This window comes from Desmodus rotundus, chromosome 8, assembly GCF_022682495.2.
Source record: "Desmodus rotundus isolate HL8 chromosome 8, HLdesRot8A.1, whole genome shotgun sequence".
Lineage (NCBI taxonomy): Eukaryota > Metazoa > Chordata > Mammalia > Chiroptera > Phyllostomidae > Desmodus > Desmodus rotundus.
In genome coordinates this window covers 98,004,257-98,023,435 of record NC_071394.1, presented here as the reverse complement: position 1 = coordinate 98,023,435, position 19,179 = coordinate 98,004,257, and the positions used below count along the sequence as shown (strand labels likewise).

General features: G+C 49.9%; 1 protein-coding gene across 3 annotated transcripts in view; it reads left to right on the top strand.

Annotated features, from left to right (window-relative positions):
• The window catches only part of FGD5 (FYVE, RhoGEF and PH domain containing 5), a 117,163-nt gene that overhangs the window by 78,696 nt on the left and 19,288 nt on the right, over positions 1-19,179 (top strand). For 2 of the 3 annotated variants that reach the window (XM_053929906.2, XM_053929904.2), the window contains 7 exons: positions 5,699-5,859; positions 6,127-6,283; positions 6,850-6,937; positions 8,573-8,623; positions 9,213-9,271; positions 15,294-15,365; positions 16,352-16,420. In XM_053929906.2, coding sequence (XP_053785881.1) covers positions 5,699-5,859; positions 6,127-6,283; positions 6,850-6,937; positions 8,573-8,623; positions 9,213-9,271; positions 15,294-15,365; positions 16,352-16,420 — 657 coding nt within the window. The remainder of the gene's footprint in view (positions 1-5,698; positions 5,860-6,126; positions 6,284-6,849; positions 6,938-8,572; positions 8,624-9,212; positions 9,272-15,293; positions 15,366-16,351; positions 16,421-19,179) is intronic. The other variant, XM_053929905.2, reaches the window with a different exon arrangement.

Below are 19,179 nucleotides of genomic sequence, written 5' to 3'. Positions count from 1 at the left end.
ACAAAAGTTTTTTAATTTTTAATGAAGCCTAATTTATCTATTTTTTCTTTTGTTGTCATATCGAAGAAATCTTTGCTGAGCCCCAAATCCCAAAGCCAGTCCATTTATTCCCATATTTTCTTCTAAGAGTTTTATACTTACAGAGCTTCCATTTAAGTCTTTGATTTTGAGTTAATTTTTTACATGTGATGTAAAGGAGTCCAGATTCATTATTTTGCATGTGAATATCCAAATAGCTCAGCACCATTTGTTGAAAAGACTATTTTTTCCCATTGAATTGTTTTGGCATCCGTGTTGAAAGTCACTTGACCATAAATGGGAGGGTTTATTTCCGGATTCTCGGTTCCAATCTATCGATCTATGCATCTGTCCGCATGCCAACGCCACACAGTCTTCCTGCAGCTTTATAGCGAGCTTCGAATCAGCACGCGTGAGTCCTCCCACTTGGTTCTTTTTCAAGATTGTTGTGGCTCTTTAGTGCCTCTTGCAGGTCCATACGAATTTTAGGGTCAGCTTGTCAATTTCTGTAAAGCAGGCAGTTGGGATTTTGATGGGGTTGAGATGAGTCTGTGTATCAGGTTGGGGAGTGTTGACGTCTTAGTCATATTAAGTTGCAAACATGGGACATCTTTCTATTTACTTAGGTCTTTAATTTCTTCCAGCGGTGCTTTGTTGTTTCCAGAGGACAGGTTCATGCTTTCTTGTTAAATTCATTCCTAAACATTTTATTTTTTTCATCTTATTCAATTTTTAAATGATTTTAACTATTTATTTTAAAATAATTTTAATTTCACAGAAAAGTAACAAGAGTAGGAGTGGTACATAGAACAACCAGATTCCTAATTCGTCTTGTAACATGAAGTCCCATTTGTATTTTTTCTGTGTAGCTAGTACTAGTTGTACACAGTTTAGGAAGTCTTTGCGTGCCCCACGGGGACTTATTTCCAGGATTCCGAAGTACCCTCCAGTGACTGACCGGGCGTAGTGAAGTCACGTCCCCTGGGCAGCTCTCGGCCTGCCAAGGCATTTTTGTGACACAACAGGTCGTGACTGAGGTCGGTGTGTGTTTGGCCAAATGGGATCCGAGCAAGTCCACTTGACTTTTGGCAATGACCTCAGTGGTTTGACCACTTGCGAGGACATTCTGGCTACCCTCTGACTGTCCAGCCCAGAAAACAGAGGTACTGTGTCACCCAGGAAACTCAACAGTGGGTTTGGAGAGGGGGGAATGTGTTTGGGGACCAGGCCCCTGAATGTGAGGTCCCCTCTTCTACTGCAGGCAAGCCCGGTGGCCATTAGAGCCCTGTGAGTTCTGCCAGGAACCCTGCCAGGGCTCCGAAAGCAGAGGGAGTCTTTCCACTTGGGCCTCTCCGCTGGGCTGCCCCAGGGTCGCTGAGGTTGGGCTGAGAGCCCTGGCCAGGATTCTGGAAATCTGGGTTTCAGTCCCCCTCTTTGACCCGTGCGAGTCACTCCCCAGTCTGGGCCATCAACAGATGAGGAATTGCTGTGGGGCAATGGGGAGAGCTAATTAAGACTTTGGAGTCAGGCCAACTTGGACTCAAATCTTGTCATCTTGGTGACTTTGGGCAAGTTACTTAATCTCTCTGGGCCTAATGTCCTTATAGGCAAAGTGGAAATAATAATGCCAAAGTGATAGCCCTGTAGTGAGGATGAAGCAAGAAAGTGAATGTAAAGTGTGGAGCAGACAATGGCTCGCACGGCGAACCTCAGCATTGGCTGTGTTACTTATTGAGCACCTTCCCTGGGCTGGGAGCTGGGGCTACAGAGGTAAGTAATACTCAGTCGAAAGAGAAGGAAGGCACAGAAAGAAAGAATCCATGACAGAAAGCAGTCTGCACAAACCCTGCAAAGAAGGTATTTGTATCCCTGTTTTGCAGAGGGGGAGCTTGAGGTCCATGGAGAGGAAGTGACTTGCCCAGGGTCACACATAGGCAATTGTCTAGGCAAATGAGGATTCGTCATGGTCTCTAGAGCCCTATAAGGTTGGGGCAGGGACTCCACGAAGAGCTGGGGAAGTGAGTGCGGTGAGAGGGCGGACTGGGTCAGGAAGGCCTCGGGTGCGCAGAGGGGTTTGGATTGGACCCTGCAGGCATTAGCGCCAGTCCATTCTTCCTCCTTATTGTCTCTAGTCCACCCACTCTCTCTGTCCCCATGGCCAGACTCTGGTCCCATCTCAAGTCCTGAACTCTCTCCTGCTCTCCTAGAATGGTCTCCTCACGGGTCTCACTCTCATCCTAGTCACCTCCAGTTTCTCCCAACAAAGTGAACTTTCTGAGACAGATATCTGGTCCCATTGCTCCCCTGCCCAGCACACTATTCAGTGGTTCCCCTTCACCCCAGGATGAAAACCAAGTCCCTTGAAAAGCCTGCAGGGCCATGTAGAATGGGCCCTCTGCCCGATCCCCCAGCATCATCATGTTCCAATCCCATGCACTTCTTTCAAGGGTGCGCATAGGCCCACACCCACACCCTCTGCACACAAACCATACTCAAGTCCTCAGTGCCTCTTCCACCTCAGGGCCTTTGCACATGCTGTCCCCTCTGCCTGCGACACTCCCTGCCCCCCGCCCAGTCTCAGGCCTGCCTCTTAAGGACTGCTACAGCCCCGGTGCTTTTCCGCACCACAACATTTACACCCCTGTGCTGCAATTATCTTTTTACTCATCAGATTACAAACTCTTTGAGGGCAGAACTGCATCTCTCCTACTCTCACTGTCTCCTCCAGGCTAGGTGCAGAGCAGGCATTCAGTATGTTTGTTGAATGACTAAGGGGATAAGGGCCAGATACCTTCCCCTGCCTTCCTGCTGGGGAGATGCATGCCAGCACCCCAGGGTGCGATGGTGGGCCAGAACGACTGAGAGCAGAAACCTTCCGGGGAGTGCTGGGTGGTGCGGCTGGCACTCGGCGCTTTCAGCCGATGCATGAGTTTTGAGAACGGACGTTTGTGGCGATTCCGATTATGCTCCAGTTTTTTCAGTGAGTCACATTGATGATATGGCCATCCTGTCCATTGGGACTGAGTCAATTTAGTGAGAATTAATTACAGGCAAGAAACCAGCTTGCAGGGCAGTTAATGTCGAAGCTCCCTGGAGTGTGATGCAAATGCAGCCATCAGTCTTCTGTTTGCTCGTCCCTCTCTCGCCCACCCCTTTCTGTGGTGCTCCGGGCCTGGGCTTTCGGGGCTTGGCTTCCCTGAGACTCACTCTCCTTTTCTGTTAAATAAGGGTCCTGCCGTCCATCAGTCAGCAAGCATTATAACAGTCCTTCTCTGTCACATACGCTGCGGGACCTGAGCAACATAGCAGGAAGTAAAACAGATGCGGCCCTGCTCTGAAGGTGTCATGTTGAAAATACAATCATAACTGCCATAGGGACAGCACTTCGCAGTTTTAAACATCAGGATGAGCTCCCACCAGCCTCATGCTACACTGTTGTCCCCATTTTACAGGTGAGGAAGCTGAGGCTCAGATAGGTTATAGTCTGTCCACAGTCATTCAGCTATACTTGTGCTACAGTACTGGGCTTGAACCTGGCCAGTGAGAGCATGTGTCAAAAGTCCTCTATCAACCAGCTGCCCGAGCCAGAAGGGTCATTGTCCTCATCAGGACATTTTCCTTCTTTCTCTGGGACACCAGCGCTGAGCAGACTCTGCCGGCCAGGACGAGACTCACGAGGAACGAGTGGGAGGGTCCTCCTGCCCCCAAGTCAGCAGAGGAACCTCCCCTCAAGGTTCAGAATGATCCCGTATCCCGGAGCCAGCTGTGCGCAGGAACAATAACAAAATACTATCCCCTCTAGCCACCCTCCCCACCGAGCTGCCCTCTTACTCTTAGTTCACTTTCTCCACCCTCTGCAACATGCTTTCAGGAAGGGCAATGGTAGCTCAGATACAATGAGATTCATTTCTAATTATAGATCAAGCATGTAGCCTCCGCTTAAGGACACACATGCCTTCAGCCAGAGAATCTATTCAGTAGTTCAAAATTCAGCCCCAAGAGTTTCTGACCTTAGTGATGGGGCCAGAGGTATCCCAGACCCTAGAGTTATACCAGTCTGGCGCTGGTGAGGGCCAGCCTCAGCAGGAACCAGCTCATCCTTCCTCCTCGGGACTGCAAGCCAGGGTGGGCCGCCCTACCCTTGCGCTCCCCACAATTCCCGGCAGAGCAGGCTACAGTGGCAGGGAGTCAGCGCAGCACAGGATGAAGTGTTCAGGAAGTGAGACCTTTGTAACCTCCACATCTGCTATCCTGTCTGACCACGTAGGCGGCCTCTTCATAGATGCTGGAGGGGCACGGGTCTCCCGCCTTTCATGTGCCCTGTCTCACCATCTGTCAGTCACTCCACCCCACCCTCCCTCTCTCCCTCAGTCTCCTCCTCCTCTCTTTCTCTTTCCCTTCTCTCTTCTCTCTTCTCTTCACTTCTCTTCTCCCTTCCCTTCCCTTCCCTGCCATTCCATTCCCTTCCCCCTTTCCCTCCCTCCACTCCTACCCTACCTCCCTGCCCTTTTCCCTCCCCCTGGCCTGTCACCACTAGATCGCCCCTTCACTCCTTTCACGCCTGGGAGAAGACCAGAAAGACTTCCTGGAGGAAGGACTGCCCATCCTCTCAGGCACTTTCCCCTTTTAGATCTCTATATAAAGAGGCCTTTCTAGCAATGAAAAGTGTTCAGCAATGGAATTAACTGTCGTTGCTCAGTAATGAGTTCCCGTCAGATAGGCAGTCAAAAAAGGCAAAGTGCTCATCCTTCCTGAATGTGATTTGGCCTTCCTGATGGAGGCTGGATCACATGACCCCTGATGCTGAGGTTTTCCCACTATGCATTGCTCCACAATTCAAGGTTGTCTCAGGGTTCCCTGTGTATTTAAAACTACAGACCTGGGGCTTAGGCAAAAGCAGTTGTATTTAAAGATAAAATATTTTTGTTGTGAGAAAGAAGTCTTGCATTGTTTATCATTTTAATGTTTATTAAATTTAGTTTAATATTTAAAGTAATTAATCTTCATACAGAAATTTTAGAAAACAGAGACAAGAAGAAAAAAAATCATTCCTAATTCCATACCCCTGACATAGCCACTGTTTCTGTTCACTCCATTTCCTTTTAGCTTTTTGCTCTGCTCATTTTTTGTACAACTGTACTCAGGTGGGAAGACAACTGTGTATCCTTTCTTGATTTCTCAGTGCCAGGTCAGGCATATTTTACGTAGGCACTGTCTGCGTCATTTTAGTGACTGCTTGATATGCCACGGAGTGGATGCCTGTGACTTCTTAAGACTTTGTTTTGAAATAACCCAGTGCATGAACCTCTTCAAAAATGGCTCATTGTCAAGGAGAGCTTTATATTTCTTCATAGAAGGAATTACCCCAGTTCTCACCCACCTTGTAAAAGAAGAGCGTGCACCCAAGTTCCCACACGAAAGGGGGCAGAATGAACTTGCTTTAAGCCCCCTACTCTGTGCCAGGAGTTGTGTTCAGTGCTCTTGGGGCATCAGTTACCTGTGACCACAGGTGTGTGTAATCAGCTCTGTTGGACAGGTGAGAATGCCGGGACCTGAGATGTTTGCTTAAGGTCCCAGCTATATGTCTATAGACCAGGGATCCAAAGCCACAAGGGAAATGCCAGGGAGGACTTGTGTTCAGTCCTGTCAACCCACAAGTAACAGGCCTTTGGGGTTTCAGGATTTCCACGGAGCCGTTGTGAGGTCCTTGGATGAAATGGACCAAGAGGGCAAGGACACAGTGGCCAGGGAGGAGCTGAGGCGTGGCCTGGGCGAGCTCCCAGCCATCCTCGACCTTCATCGGGGGATCCTGGAGGAGCTGGGAGAAAGGCTGCTGCACTGGTGAGCCGTCCCCGGCCTCCTGCCCCTGCTCCTGTTGCCCTAGGGGGTCGGGAGGGAGTTAAAAATCCCACCATGTGAAGTGGTGTCTCCATCTGACAGATGTGGAAGCCAAGGCACAGGGGTGTGCGGTCATTTGCCCACAGTAAAACAAGGGTGGGAGGAGCCAACTGGGTGCCCCACCTGGGGCTGTGGCTCCAGCTCTCACTGTCTAACACTGCGCTAGTCACAAAGCTGAGTTCTCCCTGCCCGCCCCTCTCCTGGCTGCAGGGAGAGCCAGCAGAAGGTGGCCGATGTCTTCCTGGCTCGGGAGCAGGAGTTTGACCACCACGCTGCTCACATCCTGCAGTTTGACAGGTATCTAAGTCTGCTTGCTGAGAACTGCCTCCATTCTCCCCGGCTGGCAGCTGCTGTCCATGAATTTGAGGTGGGTCCCTTGGTCCCCTGAGAACCTTCCCTAAGGATACAGGGTGGGGGTGGGGTGGCATGGCTAAAAGCAAGTCAGCGGGGCTTCTTGGCCACCCTCCGGCAGGGGTGGGGGGCAGAGGGGAGGGGAGGGTGACCCTATAGAAGGAAGAACCCAGAAGATGACAGCTCAGTGAGCCCCAGCTGTGGGGAGGGTTTCAGTAGCCCTTCTCCTGTCCCAGTAGAAAAGCACAAAGCAAAGTGGAGCCATTTGAGTGATCAACAAAAGGCCACCAACTGCGGATCCAGTTATTGGGCATGAAAACGGGGGCTTTTTCCCTATGACTAGCACTAGAGGCATTACTGAGTGTAGCACAGACTGCAAGCCTGAAGGAATGAAGTATCACAGCAGGGTGGTGCTCATCTGGGAGGCCTTCCTGGAAGAGGGGAGACTGGTTTAGAGATGGGGGAAGCTCAGCTTGGCCAGGAAGAGAGTTGGATGGGATAGTGCAGGTAGGATGCATGAGCCCAGTGCCGTAAGGCCACCATCCCTGACAAAGCTTTGTCCTCCCCGTCTCTTGGGAACAGCAGAGTCAGCAAGGAGGCAGCCAGAACGTGAAGCACAGGCTGCTGCGGGTCGTGCAGCGCCTCTTCCAGTACCAAGTGCTGCTCACAGGTGGGCCTCGTGGGAGGTCAAGGTAACAAGGTCAAGGGGAGGGAAGGCCCCTGAGGAGGGGTAGGGGTGATGACGGCAAGGTGTATGATCACAGCTTCCCCTCCCAGCCTGGCAGGAAGGGGTGGGGCAGGAGTGCACTCCGTTCCTGCCTCCCGCCCCTCCAGAGGAACCAGATCCTGCCACCAGCTTCCCTCCAGCTGAGCTTTGGACCCCTCACAGCTACCTTGGAAGCCTCACTTCAATGGCCACCTCTTGTATCTTCCTCCCACCTCTCCCTTCCTAAACACAAACTCACACTTGTGCCCATTCTGCATTTCCTTCCTGTCTCTGGGTGGCTGCCTTCCCTCAAGCGGTTCTCATCGCCAGAGCCTTCCTTGTGGCTGAATCAGTGGGCATTTTCCGCCTGGGACCTGCCGACCCTCCCCCCCTGAGGCTTTGCCACTGACCACCCCCTGCTTCCTGAGCCCTTTCATCCTGGGGCCTGTGTGCCACACCCTCTCCCCTGCCTCTCTGACTGCTCCATCCTCTCTGAGACAACCTCTCTAGCTCCACCATCCCATAAATGCTTGTTTCTCTGGGCTCTGTCCTAGGTCCTCTTTATTTCCCTCTACAAATTCTCCCCAGGAAATGTCATCCCTCCCCTACCTCCACCTGCCAGAAACACACACGCCTCTGTCCAGAGCTCCAGACCCATTCACCCAGCTGCCTCTCAAACAGACAAAGACCCCTCGCCTGGGGATGCAGTGTTGCGGTGGAGGAGGCTGCCACACACGCAGAGATACCCACGTAATTCCCGGTAGTGAGCAAGGCTGTAAGAAAAGTACACAGGGCCAGGAGACAGAATTCATCTAATTCAACGAATGTTTACTGAGCAGCCCCTATGTTCTAGGCCTCGTGCTAAATGCCAGAGAGATAGCAGTGAATTAACCAGCCAAGCTTTATGGAGCCTGTACGCTAACCAACAAATAGGAAATAAAAATGCACATCAGTGATAAGAGCGCTGAGGAAAAATCAAGCAGGTGAACAGTGGTCTGACTAGATACAGCACTCAGGAAGACCACTTAGAGGAGGCAGCATCGCAGGGCTCCGCGAAGTGAGGCCGTGAGCCCTGTGAAGGTCCGAGGGGAGAGAGCGCCAGGCAGAGGGAATACTGAGAGCAAAGGCACTGGGTAAGAAAAGCAAAGGTGGCTGCATGGCCAGGATGAACGAGTGACGGGAGAGGTGGCTGGAGCGACGCCAGCCTGTGTAGAGAGAGCTTTGTGGTTGTGCATGTGTTAAAGCCTGAACACGCCACACTCCACTGTGTTGATGGTCACACCTGTCTCCCCCGGACGGGTGCTCCTGGAAGGCAGGGTCTCACCTCGTTTGAGTCTGCGTCCTGAAGACACAAAGTCAGGCACACAGAAGTCACTCGTGAGAGAATGGCCGGCAGTGGTGGCAGCGGAGCTGGTGGCAGTCCTGGCAGCCTGCTCATGTGCCAGTGTGGTGTTGTGATGGGGCTAACGGGTGAGAGGGTGGGCACCCCACTCTTCTGCAACTTTTCTTCCTTCTCTGGAGAGAGAGGGCTCCCGCAGTGCACAGGAGGGTCTGGCCTCCCCGGGGCAAACTGACGCCGGGCTCTTGTTCCGTCTGCAGACTATTTAAATAACCTTTCCCCGGACTCAGCGGAGTATGATAACACACAGGGTAAGTCCAGCATGAACCCAGAGGAGGGGACGCCGTCCTGTTTTGCTCCAGTTCTTTACACCAGTTCCAGGCCCAGGACATAGTCCCCTCCCCACCAGCTGCGGGTGCAGTGATGTGAAGCCTCCAAGGCTTCTGAGGTGACCCCCCCTTCACTTCAGTACGGGACTCCCTAGGGTGGGCTGTCGTCCAGTCAGAGGAGAAGGGGGTTAACAGAATTTGCTGATAGGAGGTAGTGCCAGATCTAAAACACTCACCACAGTGTCCCTGTTTCCTCCAAATTCTCGTGGCTGTTCTTACGGCCTGCCACGCTTGTCCCTCTTAATATATTCAGGTTACAGCCAGGGGCACTGAGGCACAAAGTGGTCAATTCACTGTCAAGTTCAGTTAGACAGGGGTGGCAACTCAAGGCTTGGGGCTGTAACCTGACCCAGCCATGGGAAGAATCGGTGCCACCCACTTACAAAGCCCTGACAAGGCAGTGATCTCGGGAGGTGGCGTGGGGAGGGGAGACTGAGAAGAGGCGAGGATGGCGGCAACTGGACGGGCCCTCCCCAGCAGGCCCAGCGATCTGCTCTGCTTCCCTCCTCAGGTGCACTGACCCTCATCTCCAAGGTCACAGACCATGCCAACGACGGTATGGAGCAAGGGGTAAGTCCAGCCTCCGGGCTCCTTCTCTGGGTTACAGGTCGGGACCCCTCCACCGTGCCCAGTTCTGCCTTGGAGTACAACTTAGGTGCTGTAAGTCACACATGTTTAACGTGTACGCTTCCAGAAGACTTGATGTCTGTATGTATCCATGAGACCACCTGCAGAATCACAATGCTGAACACATCCGTGACCCCAAAAAGTTTCCCGCCACCCCTTTGCGATCCCTAATCCCCATCCCCAGGCCACGACTGGTCTGCTGTCTGTCACTAGATTAGTTTGCAGTTTCTAGGATTTTATAAAGTGAAATTATTCAGTATGTGCTCTTTTTTGTCTTGCCTCCTTTCACTCCTTTATCAGATAATGATTTACAAATAATTTCGCCCAGCCCCTGGCATGTCTTTTCATTCCCTTACAGTGTCTCTGGAAGACCAGCAGTTCTTGATTTTAATAAAAAGCCCACTTTATTAATTTTTTATTTTATGGATCATGATTTTAATGTTCTACCTAAGAAATCTTTGCCTCACCCAAGGTTACAAAGTTTTTCTCCTATATTTTTTTCCTAGGAGTTTCCTTTTCTTTTTTAACCTTTGGAAGCTTTTTATTATTTTTTAAAATTATTTTAATTATTTTTATTGTTCAATTACAGTTGTCTGTTATTATCCCCTACCACTCACCCCCAACCCCAGCCATCCCCACCTCCCTCCCCTGCTTCATCCCAACCCTAACCCCACCCCCTTGGTTTTGTCCATGTGTCCTTTATAGTTGTTCCTGAAAACCCTTCCCCCTTCCTCGTCCTAGGAGTTTTCTTGTTTCATATTTTACATTTAGGTCTCTTAGTCCATTTTGAGTTGATATTAATAGTTATGTATGGTATGAGGTATGGTTAAAATTCATGCTTTTGCATATGAGTATCTAATTGTTCCAGCTCTATCTTTTGAAAAGACTTTCCCTAAACTCACACCTGCCTTAACCACCAGGCCAGACTCCCTTGTGCACATCATACCTGCCACCACACACACGGCCTTGCCTGAGTACACACCCGCACGCCAACATGCAGTCCCGGCTCCTTGCGGGGTACGGTTAAACTCACACAGGGAATATTTTTCTCTGCCCCCTACACTTGGGATGTTTTATTACCCCAGTCACGAGATGTGTCATTCTAGGTAAGCATGGGGGCTGGAGTTGGCTCCGGGTTTGTCAGCAGTGAGAGCTGCTTCCAGCGCGGAGCAGGGATTTGATCACAGGGTAAATGTACCTGGCTTCTAGCTGCAGGTGCCCAGGCCAAGCCTCAGGCGATTCCCATGAAGAAAAATGAGACATCTGGGTAGAAGGTCAGGCCTTTGAGACTTGAAATCAAATTACCCATTGATCGCCCTCTTCCCCACAGCACGGAAGTAAAATATCTCCCTCCAGAAAGAGAGAGGAGGCATGTACGGGTGTGCACTCTACCATTTTCACCTTCATTTTTAAAATACACTTTATTTGTTACAAGTCTTTCACTGTGGTGAAATATGCATAACAAAAACTTTACCCTCCTAACCGTTTTCACCGGACAGTTCGGGGTGCTAAGCACATTCATGTCTCTCTGCACCATCGTCGCCCTCTGTCTCCAGAACTCTTTCCCCGTTTCCGCCTGAAACTCTGCGCCCATTGCACACTCGCTCCCCCCCGCCCCCCAGTGCCTGGAAACGCCATTCTACTTTCTGAAAAGAGTTTACTTTTTAGAACAGCTTTAAATTTACAGGAAAAATGGAGAGGGCAGAGAGTTCCCGTGCACCCAGTTTCCTCTGTTATTAACACATGAACATGGTATGTGTGTTACATGAAAGAACCAATATTGATAGCACATTATTAACTGAAAGCCATAGTTCGTTCAGATTTCCGTAGTCTTCTCTTGATTATGACAGTTTCGCACACTTTCCTTATTTTTGGTGACCTTGACAACTTTGAGAAATATTAGTCAAGTACATTGTAGGATGTCCCTCTTTTGGAATTTGTATGATGTTTTCCTGATTAGACGAGGTTTGTGATTTGGGGGAAGAAGATCACAGAAATAAAGTCCCACTTCCATCAAATCCTGTGAAGGGCACATACTAGCAACAGATTGATGAGCGTTGACACTGCCGTTGATCCCCTGGCCGAGGTGTGTGTGTCAGGTGGTGTGTTCTGTACAGTGCAGTCAGACACACATGCTCACCGCCTCGCCCACCCTCTTTGGAGGAGAGTTATGCACAGCCCACATTTAAGGAATGGGGCCTTATGTTCCTTCTCCTTAAGGGCAGAGTATCCACCTACACTGTTTGGAGTTCTTCTGTGTGGGAGATTTGTCTCTTCTCCTTCATTTGTTAATGTATTCATCATAAAGAAGTCAGTCATTCATGTCAGTTAGGACTCAAGGATATTTACTTTGTGCTTTGGGTTAAATTTCATGCTGCTTTATTTTATTTCTCAGATTATTCCAGTGTCGGCTCTTGGGAGCCCTTCCCTTTCAGTTGGTTCCTGTAACCGTTTGATATGCATCTGTGTTTGAGTGGTTTTGTTTCTTTATTTTTTTTTAGCTCTTTCTTACTCTCTGGCATTACAAGGTGCTCCAGGCTCATCTAGTGTATTTCCTGTCCCAGTCTTAGAATCGGCCATTTCTCCAAGGAACCCTGGTTTCTTAATTGTACAATGGTATTAGAAACCAAGATCTGGGCACTAGGTGTGCTTATTGCTTCTGGGAAATTGTTTCTTTTGGGTCGTCTTTGCTGACAGAGCAAAGAATATATATGTGTATACAGTTGACTCTTGAACAACGCGCGGGTTGAGGGCACTGACCTCCCATGCAGGCGAAAATCTGAGTACAGCTAGTTGGCTGTCTGCGCACACAGATGCCCAGTCACAGAGTCATCGTGAGCAGCGTGGGTTTGAACTGCACAGGCTAGTGGGAAAAGCTCTGCATGTAAGTGGACTGGTGCTGTTCAAACCCATGTTGCTCAAGGGTCATCTGTACTAACCCATATATCTGTACGTCTATTTCTATACGTAATCACCTATATTAAGCTAAGCGTAAGTTCTCACTGATGTCTCCAACTCTAGTTGTTACCGCATGGATGGATTATTCCAACCTCCTCCCCTTGCTTATCTGGAAATTTCCACTCCAACAGTGAGAACCCTGCTCCCACCATCCATTATCCGTTTATGTAATTAGTCAGTTTACCTCTTCATTCTCGAAAGATATTTTTCGTGGATATAGAAATCTGAGGTGACCTTTTTTTTCAGTACTTTTAAGATGCCACTCCAGTGTCTTATGGCCTACATAGTTTCTGATAAGAAATCTGCTGTATGATGATATTTATCTTTCTTGTTTAATGTGTTTTTTAATTCTAGCTGCCTTCAAAGTCTCTTTACATCTGACTTTCAGAAGTTTGACTGTGGTGTCTAAGTAGGCGTGATTTTAGGGGCTTGGGTGTAAATTGTCCTGTTGGGATTCGGTAGCTTCCTGGATCTGTGATTTGTTGTCACTCATTAAATTTATTTTTAAAAATTAACTTGTTTTCCACTTACAGTTGACATACAACATTATGTTTCAGGTGGTCATTCATTAATTTTGGAAACTTCTCTTGGATGCTCTGTTCTTTTCCCCTGCCCTTTTTTTTCTCTTTGTGATTCGGTTTGGTTAATCTCTACTTACCTAATTCCAGGTTCATTGATTGTTTTCCTCAGCTGTATTCAGTTTCCTGCTAAGCCCATCAAAGGAATTCGTCATCTGTGACATCATGTTTTTATTTTTAACATTTCCATTCGACTCTCGTATAGTTTCCACCTCTGCTGAAATCCTCCATCTGTTCACACACGCTGCCCTTTCCACCAGCTCCTGGACCATATTAATCACCTTCACTCTAAAGTCCCTGTCTGATGGCTCCGACATCTGTGTCGCCTCTCACTGTGGCTTTGTTGAATGCTTTGTCTCTTGAAAATTAGTTGGGGTTCTTTTTTGATATTTTTTAATCATAACATTTGATTGAATGCCCAACATTATGTGCAGAAGAATTACAGAGACCGAGGGAAATAGTGCCTGCCCCCGGAAGTGGGTGCGCCTCTTTTTTTCTCATGCTGTCCATTTGGGAGGTGGGGGGGGGGGTGGGTTGGTCCAGTCGGTAGTTGAACTAGCTTTGGGTTTTGTTGTCCCCATTGTCACCTTCAGCACCCCACAGATTTGATGCTCCTCTGAAAGGGGGCTGTTATTACCTGGTACTGTTTGTAGGGCCTGAAGTGCCAGAGAGTTTTTCTCATATTCGTGCTCCATCCTCAGCTTTTAGCAGTCCCTGTATCACAGAAGGGACCCCTCCCCATGTTCTTGCCCCTTCTTGAGGTAGACTGCTGTTTCCTGTTACTCAGTGCTAAGCTCATAAATCCTGGCTCTTCAGGACAAGCCTGAGTCTTAAGCAGGGCCCGGGAGCTGGACTTTCTCAGCATTCCTGCCCCTCCCCTGCTTGGCAGCCAAACTCTGCCTTATACCTTGGCAGGTCTTAGAGGTTTCTGCTTTGTGTTGGTGCACCATCCGGGACCCAAGGGGTTATGTCCCCCTCTCCTTGGGGCAGACAGCATTGGTTTCACTGCCAAGGTGGGCTGGGGGCGGGGATGTTCTTTCTGGCCCCCTGTTGTACCCCCAGTATTCCTTGTAAGCACCTGGAAACTTCTAGAAAGAGCTTGCGAGTGACTGCAGAAGTTTCTCATGTCTGGGGCTCCCTGTTATCCTAAACTATCCCACCAGCCATACCTGAATTCATTAACATTTTAGCTGCTTTCTTCTTACCCTCTATGCCAGGGCTATCAAATTCATTTTCACCGGGGGCCACATCAGCCTCAAGGTTGCCTTCAAAGGGCTGAATGTAACTTTAGGACTGTATAAATTGTAACTATTCCTTAACAGTTAAGCGAGAGCTCGGTGCTGCTGCCAGGTAGAAACAAGGTGCCAGGCTGGATAAAACAAGGCGGAGGACCGGGTTCAGCCCGTGGGCCCCGTGTTCACCACCTGTGTTCTATGCCATCCACCTTCTGTGTGTTGCTACAGGCATGACAGTCTGTGTCTCCGTGACAGGGCTTGTCAGTCTTTGGGCTTCCAAGCTCTCCAAGTGACATCAGCTCTCCAGTGGGCTGAAGAAGAGTTACGACTGTGTAGATATCTGGTTTTTTCTCACCGTTAGGGTGAGGGCATTGTTCTCTTGCAGCCTTCTACACCGTAAGTGGAAACGGAAAACTACTAAACGTTTCTAATGTGTAGAATCTTATCCCCCAAACCAAGGACAGTATAAAGACGTTTTTCAAGGCAATTCCTCTACACACAGCTTTCACCTCGTTAGCTGATTTTAGAACCTGACCCTCTGTGAGGTTTAAGGGACACCTGCCCCACGGGTTAGGTGCTTGTTATTTCTAGTATTCTGGGGTACTTCACAGAGGGAAAAAGGTATGTCACTTTACATATTGTGGGTAACCCCGTGGGGGACTGATGAGGAGTTCTCAGGCACACTTATTTTTACTCCAGGAGCACAGGCCCATTTTCTCCCCAAGCGGTGAATTTTTTTGGTTACTGTCTGTCAGAGGCCCCACCCTGGGCTGCAAGCCCAGAGAAACAGTCTGGCCTCGGGCATTTGTCATCTCTGGGTTACTGCAGTCTGGGTGCTCTGGGCCCCGTGGGGACACAGGCTTAGAGTAGGAGCAGTGGCCCCGAGACTAACAGGGGTATCGGAGGGCACAGTAAGGCTGAGAGGTCACCACCACGCTGTGCAGAAGGATGGCGGTGCCGGCCCGCAGGCCCAGGAGGACTAGCCTGGTTATGTATGGGCAGTCCACACACGGCTTCCTGCAGAGCTGGGCTCAGGTCGCAGTCCTGCCTCTCACTGGAGGTCAGATTTTGGGCAAGGTCCTTCTGGGCTCCATTTTCCTCCTCTGATGCAGAAGCAACACCAGCCCTCAGAGAGGAGATAAGAACCCTTGAAGGGCTGCTGACCATCTCCCCCCACCCTGCTCCTGCCCACAGGAAAACCTGCAGAAGCTCGTCCACATTGAGCACAGTGTTCGGGGCCAAGGGGATCTCCTCCAGCCAGGAAGGGTGAGTGCCACCGCCACCATGGGCAGGGGCAGAGGGTGTGCTGGCAGCCGGCAGGCGAGGCTCCGATAAGCCCCATTGTTCAGTTGGGCTGGCCCCAGACAGGCCTGGCTGCAGGTGCTGTTTACCCGGGAGGAGGGAGGGCAGGGCCGGGCGCACAGGGCCCATGGACTGCCTCCCCTGGGGTTTTCCACTCTCAAGGCCTTTAAAGGAATAGTGGCGTTGGGTTCAGTGTTCCCGGTGGTTCTCTTCACCTCCGAGAAGAAGCGACACCAAGTGTTTGTAGTTTAGTCCAGCATTGTTGGGAAATCATGAAAACCATCTGTCAAGAGCCCCAACAGAGCATCTTAAAAATAACATTTTTCAAAAGACAAATTTATCCACTTTTAACCTTTCAGCTGGAAAACATGAAACTCAGCTCAAGAATACCGTTTCCTACCTTTTACAGTCCATGACGGACAAGAGACAGAGAAGTGAGAGATTGTGCTCAGATTTCACTCAGAATGAGCAGGCATCTCACTGGCCTGAGATTCTATTAAATCACACTTAATGTTTTGGCTTGGGCCATCAGTTCAGTAAATATTTATTAAGCATCCATATGTATCCTCCAGAATTAAGGCAGATACAGCAACTGTTCACAGATCTGCAGCTGTTTTATCAAACCTTCAGAGGCTTTGTCCTGAATGGACTCTTCCGGCAGCAAACCGGGGTGGGAGTTACTGTTTGGACCACTCTGTAGTGAGAACCGTGTCGGGGCCTGGCATAATTCAAGGTGGGATGCCCCTGAAAGGCCAAGGCGTCTGTCCCCAGAGCTGCTACAGCGTACACAGTGCACGTCCCTTAGGCTGGGAATTCCCTCATGAGCTGCCCTCTGGTCCTCCAGGAAGCATCAGAATTTAAGTTTTCCGCTCAAGGGCCTCTCCCCACCTTTCTCTAGGGTAGTGGGGGGGCATTAGCCTGGCCACCAAGCTCTGTTTCTCTCCCCACAGGAGTTTCTGAAGGAAGGGACACTGATGAAAGTAACAGGGAAAAACAGACGCCCCCGGCACCTGTTCCTGGTAAGTACCCGACCCCCAAACCCAGCCCTGGGACTGTCGAGGTCTGTGAAATTCCCTAGGACCAGGCTTCAAGGACAACTGGAAGGCAGAGTGGGAGACTGGAACGGAGCCGAATCTGTAGGATGAGGATCATTCTGTGTAGCTGAGCTGTCCAGAAAGCTGAAAGCTTGACCCTTGGAAACCACAGCCCATCCCTCATTTATTATTTCAACGATCTTGAATGGAATGGTGCCAAAATTTGATTACCCGTGTCCTCGTCTTAAACATCCTGAAACCAGGAATCTCTCTCCAACCGCCGTATCTAACTCATGAGAAAACATCCCGAAAGGAGAGTTGACTTGGCCAGACCGCCCAGCAAGTTGGTGGCAGAGGCCCAGAGGGCACCAGGGCCGCACCTCCAGGCCAGCACTTCCTCCACTGTGCACAAGAAAGAATATAATGTGTCATTTTTAATGATTTACAGCCACAGTCTGGAATAACAGGGAATGTCCAGGCCTATAGTGTAGTAACATAAACCTCAGTGGCTGTTAAGCTACAAGAAGCTTTGTCCTTCCTACCAGCCATCTCTTACCTCTGCCCCACCGCCCCCACCCCACCCCAAGAGAACTCCCTGCTCTGGCAGGTTTGAGCTGCAGTGCAAGGGAGAGATTTGGCTACAGGCAAAAGATTAGAACCCAGTTGGGAACTTTGAAAGGGATATGAGAGCCACACAGTAGGTAGTTCAGAGTGGGTAATTCAGTGAATAGTTTGAGTTCTCAAAAGTATCTTGAAGTCTGCAGAGATGCCTGAGTCCCTTTCTCTGGGTAGTTTTTTGACTCTGCTTGCATACTTCTGGTGACAGGGAGCTCACTGCCTATTAATTCTGCAACTTCTTATTCGTCTTCAAGATCTGTGCAGGTTACGTAGACGTGGGGCAGGTGGCTCCTGCCCTATTATGGATCTTGGAGTCCAGTGGGGGAAGCCGTCCCTTGTTCCTTGTTAGAGTCTAAGTATTTCAAAACTCTTTCCATTGAGAAGAAATCTATACCGTGAATTTTGGACACCTGTGTGGTAATGAGTAAGACCGAGCTGGTGAGATACTGATCTGACACTCAGCCCCTCTGTAACCCTTAGACACATCACAGACATGGCTGAGCCTCGATTTCCCACAGGGAAAGTGGAACTACGGGGCAGTTTTGAGAATTAAATGAGGCCCGTAGAAGCAGCTTGTTTGATAACAATTTCCGCCCTTTCCACTGACAATTATCCCATGGGACACAGGCCCCCTCCCCGCCTAGAGCTAGAGTCATCAGTTCCCTTGGCCTCAGCATGGCTCATGACGGGGTCCCCCCAAGGCTTTCCTTCTCCGGGATGAAAAAGGGAGGCACATCCAGGATGGCGAAGAGAGACCCCGGCGCTGGAGTCAGACAGACTGGACTCAGTGCCCAGCTCTGACTTACTGGCCCTGCAGCCCATGGCAGGTCCTGTTACTTCTCTGAGCTTCAGTGTCTTGGCAGTGTGACAGGAATAGTCACTCCTGGAAAAGAGGGAAGTGCGCGAAGCAGGGACTAGAGCAGAGGGAGCTCCCCCGTCTCGGTTCCCCATCTGGCCAGCTCCTCTGGCCGCGTCCCTCTCACAGGGCCTTCGAGTGCCAGGCACAGACACAGCGCCGTGGCCTTCCCCAGTCTGTCCTCCTCCCCACTCCTTTCCCTCCTCCACCCTTCAGCCCCCCACTTCTCCTCTCCCACGCGCCCTCCAGCATGTAGTCGACCCCTCTTCATAGCCTCTGGCCCACTCAGTCATCATGGCCGGCCTCCATCTCCCTGGTTCCCTGTCACTGTGAGTCCACAGGCGCCCCAGGGTCTGCGCGCAGGTATAGCTCTCTGTTTCAGCACAGGGCCTTCTGCCGAGCAGGCGTTAGCCATGTCCCCTGGGGGGATAGATGGCAGGAGGAGGAACAGGCAGGTTCCTTTTTTTAAGGTATATTTTATTGATTATGCTATTACAGTTGTCCTAATTTTTTCCCCGTGACCCTCTCCACCCGGTACCCACCTTCCCTCCAACAGTCCCCCACGTAGTCCATGTCCATGGTCATGCATATACATTATTTGGCTTCCGCATTCCCCCCTGTCTATTCTGTACCTACCAATTATGCTTCTTATTCCCTGTACCTTTTCCCCTCCTTTCCTCCCTCCCCTTCCCCACTGATAACTCTTCATGTGATCTCCATTTCTGTGATTCTCTTCCTATTCTGTTTGCTAGTTTGTTTTTGTTTTTTGGATTCAGTTGTTGATAGTTGTGAATTTGTTGTCATTTTAATGTTCATAGTTTTTGTCTTCTTTTTCTTACATAAATCCCTTTAACATTTAATGTGATAAGGGCTTGGTGATGATGGACTCCTTTAGCTTTACCTTGTCTGGGAAGCACTTTATCTGCCCTTCCATACTAAATGACAGCTTTGCTGGGTAGAGTAATCTTGGATGTACGTCCTTACTTTTTATCACTTTAAATACATCTTTCCAGCCCCTTCTCGCCTGCAGTTTCTTTTGAGAAATCAGCTGACAGTCCTGTGGGAACTCCTTTGTAGGTAACTCTCTGCTTTTGTCTTGCTGGTTTTAAGATTCTCTCTTTGAGCCAGGGAGCACCGTGGGAAACGCACTGAAGGAAGAATTTTTCTTCCTCATAGGTGCCAGTTTCATAAAATAATCTCAACTGCAGAACAGAGTCAGGGCATGTGCGCACCGCCACACGGGGTTTTCGGGGATCTGTGGAGAGGCCCC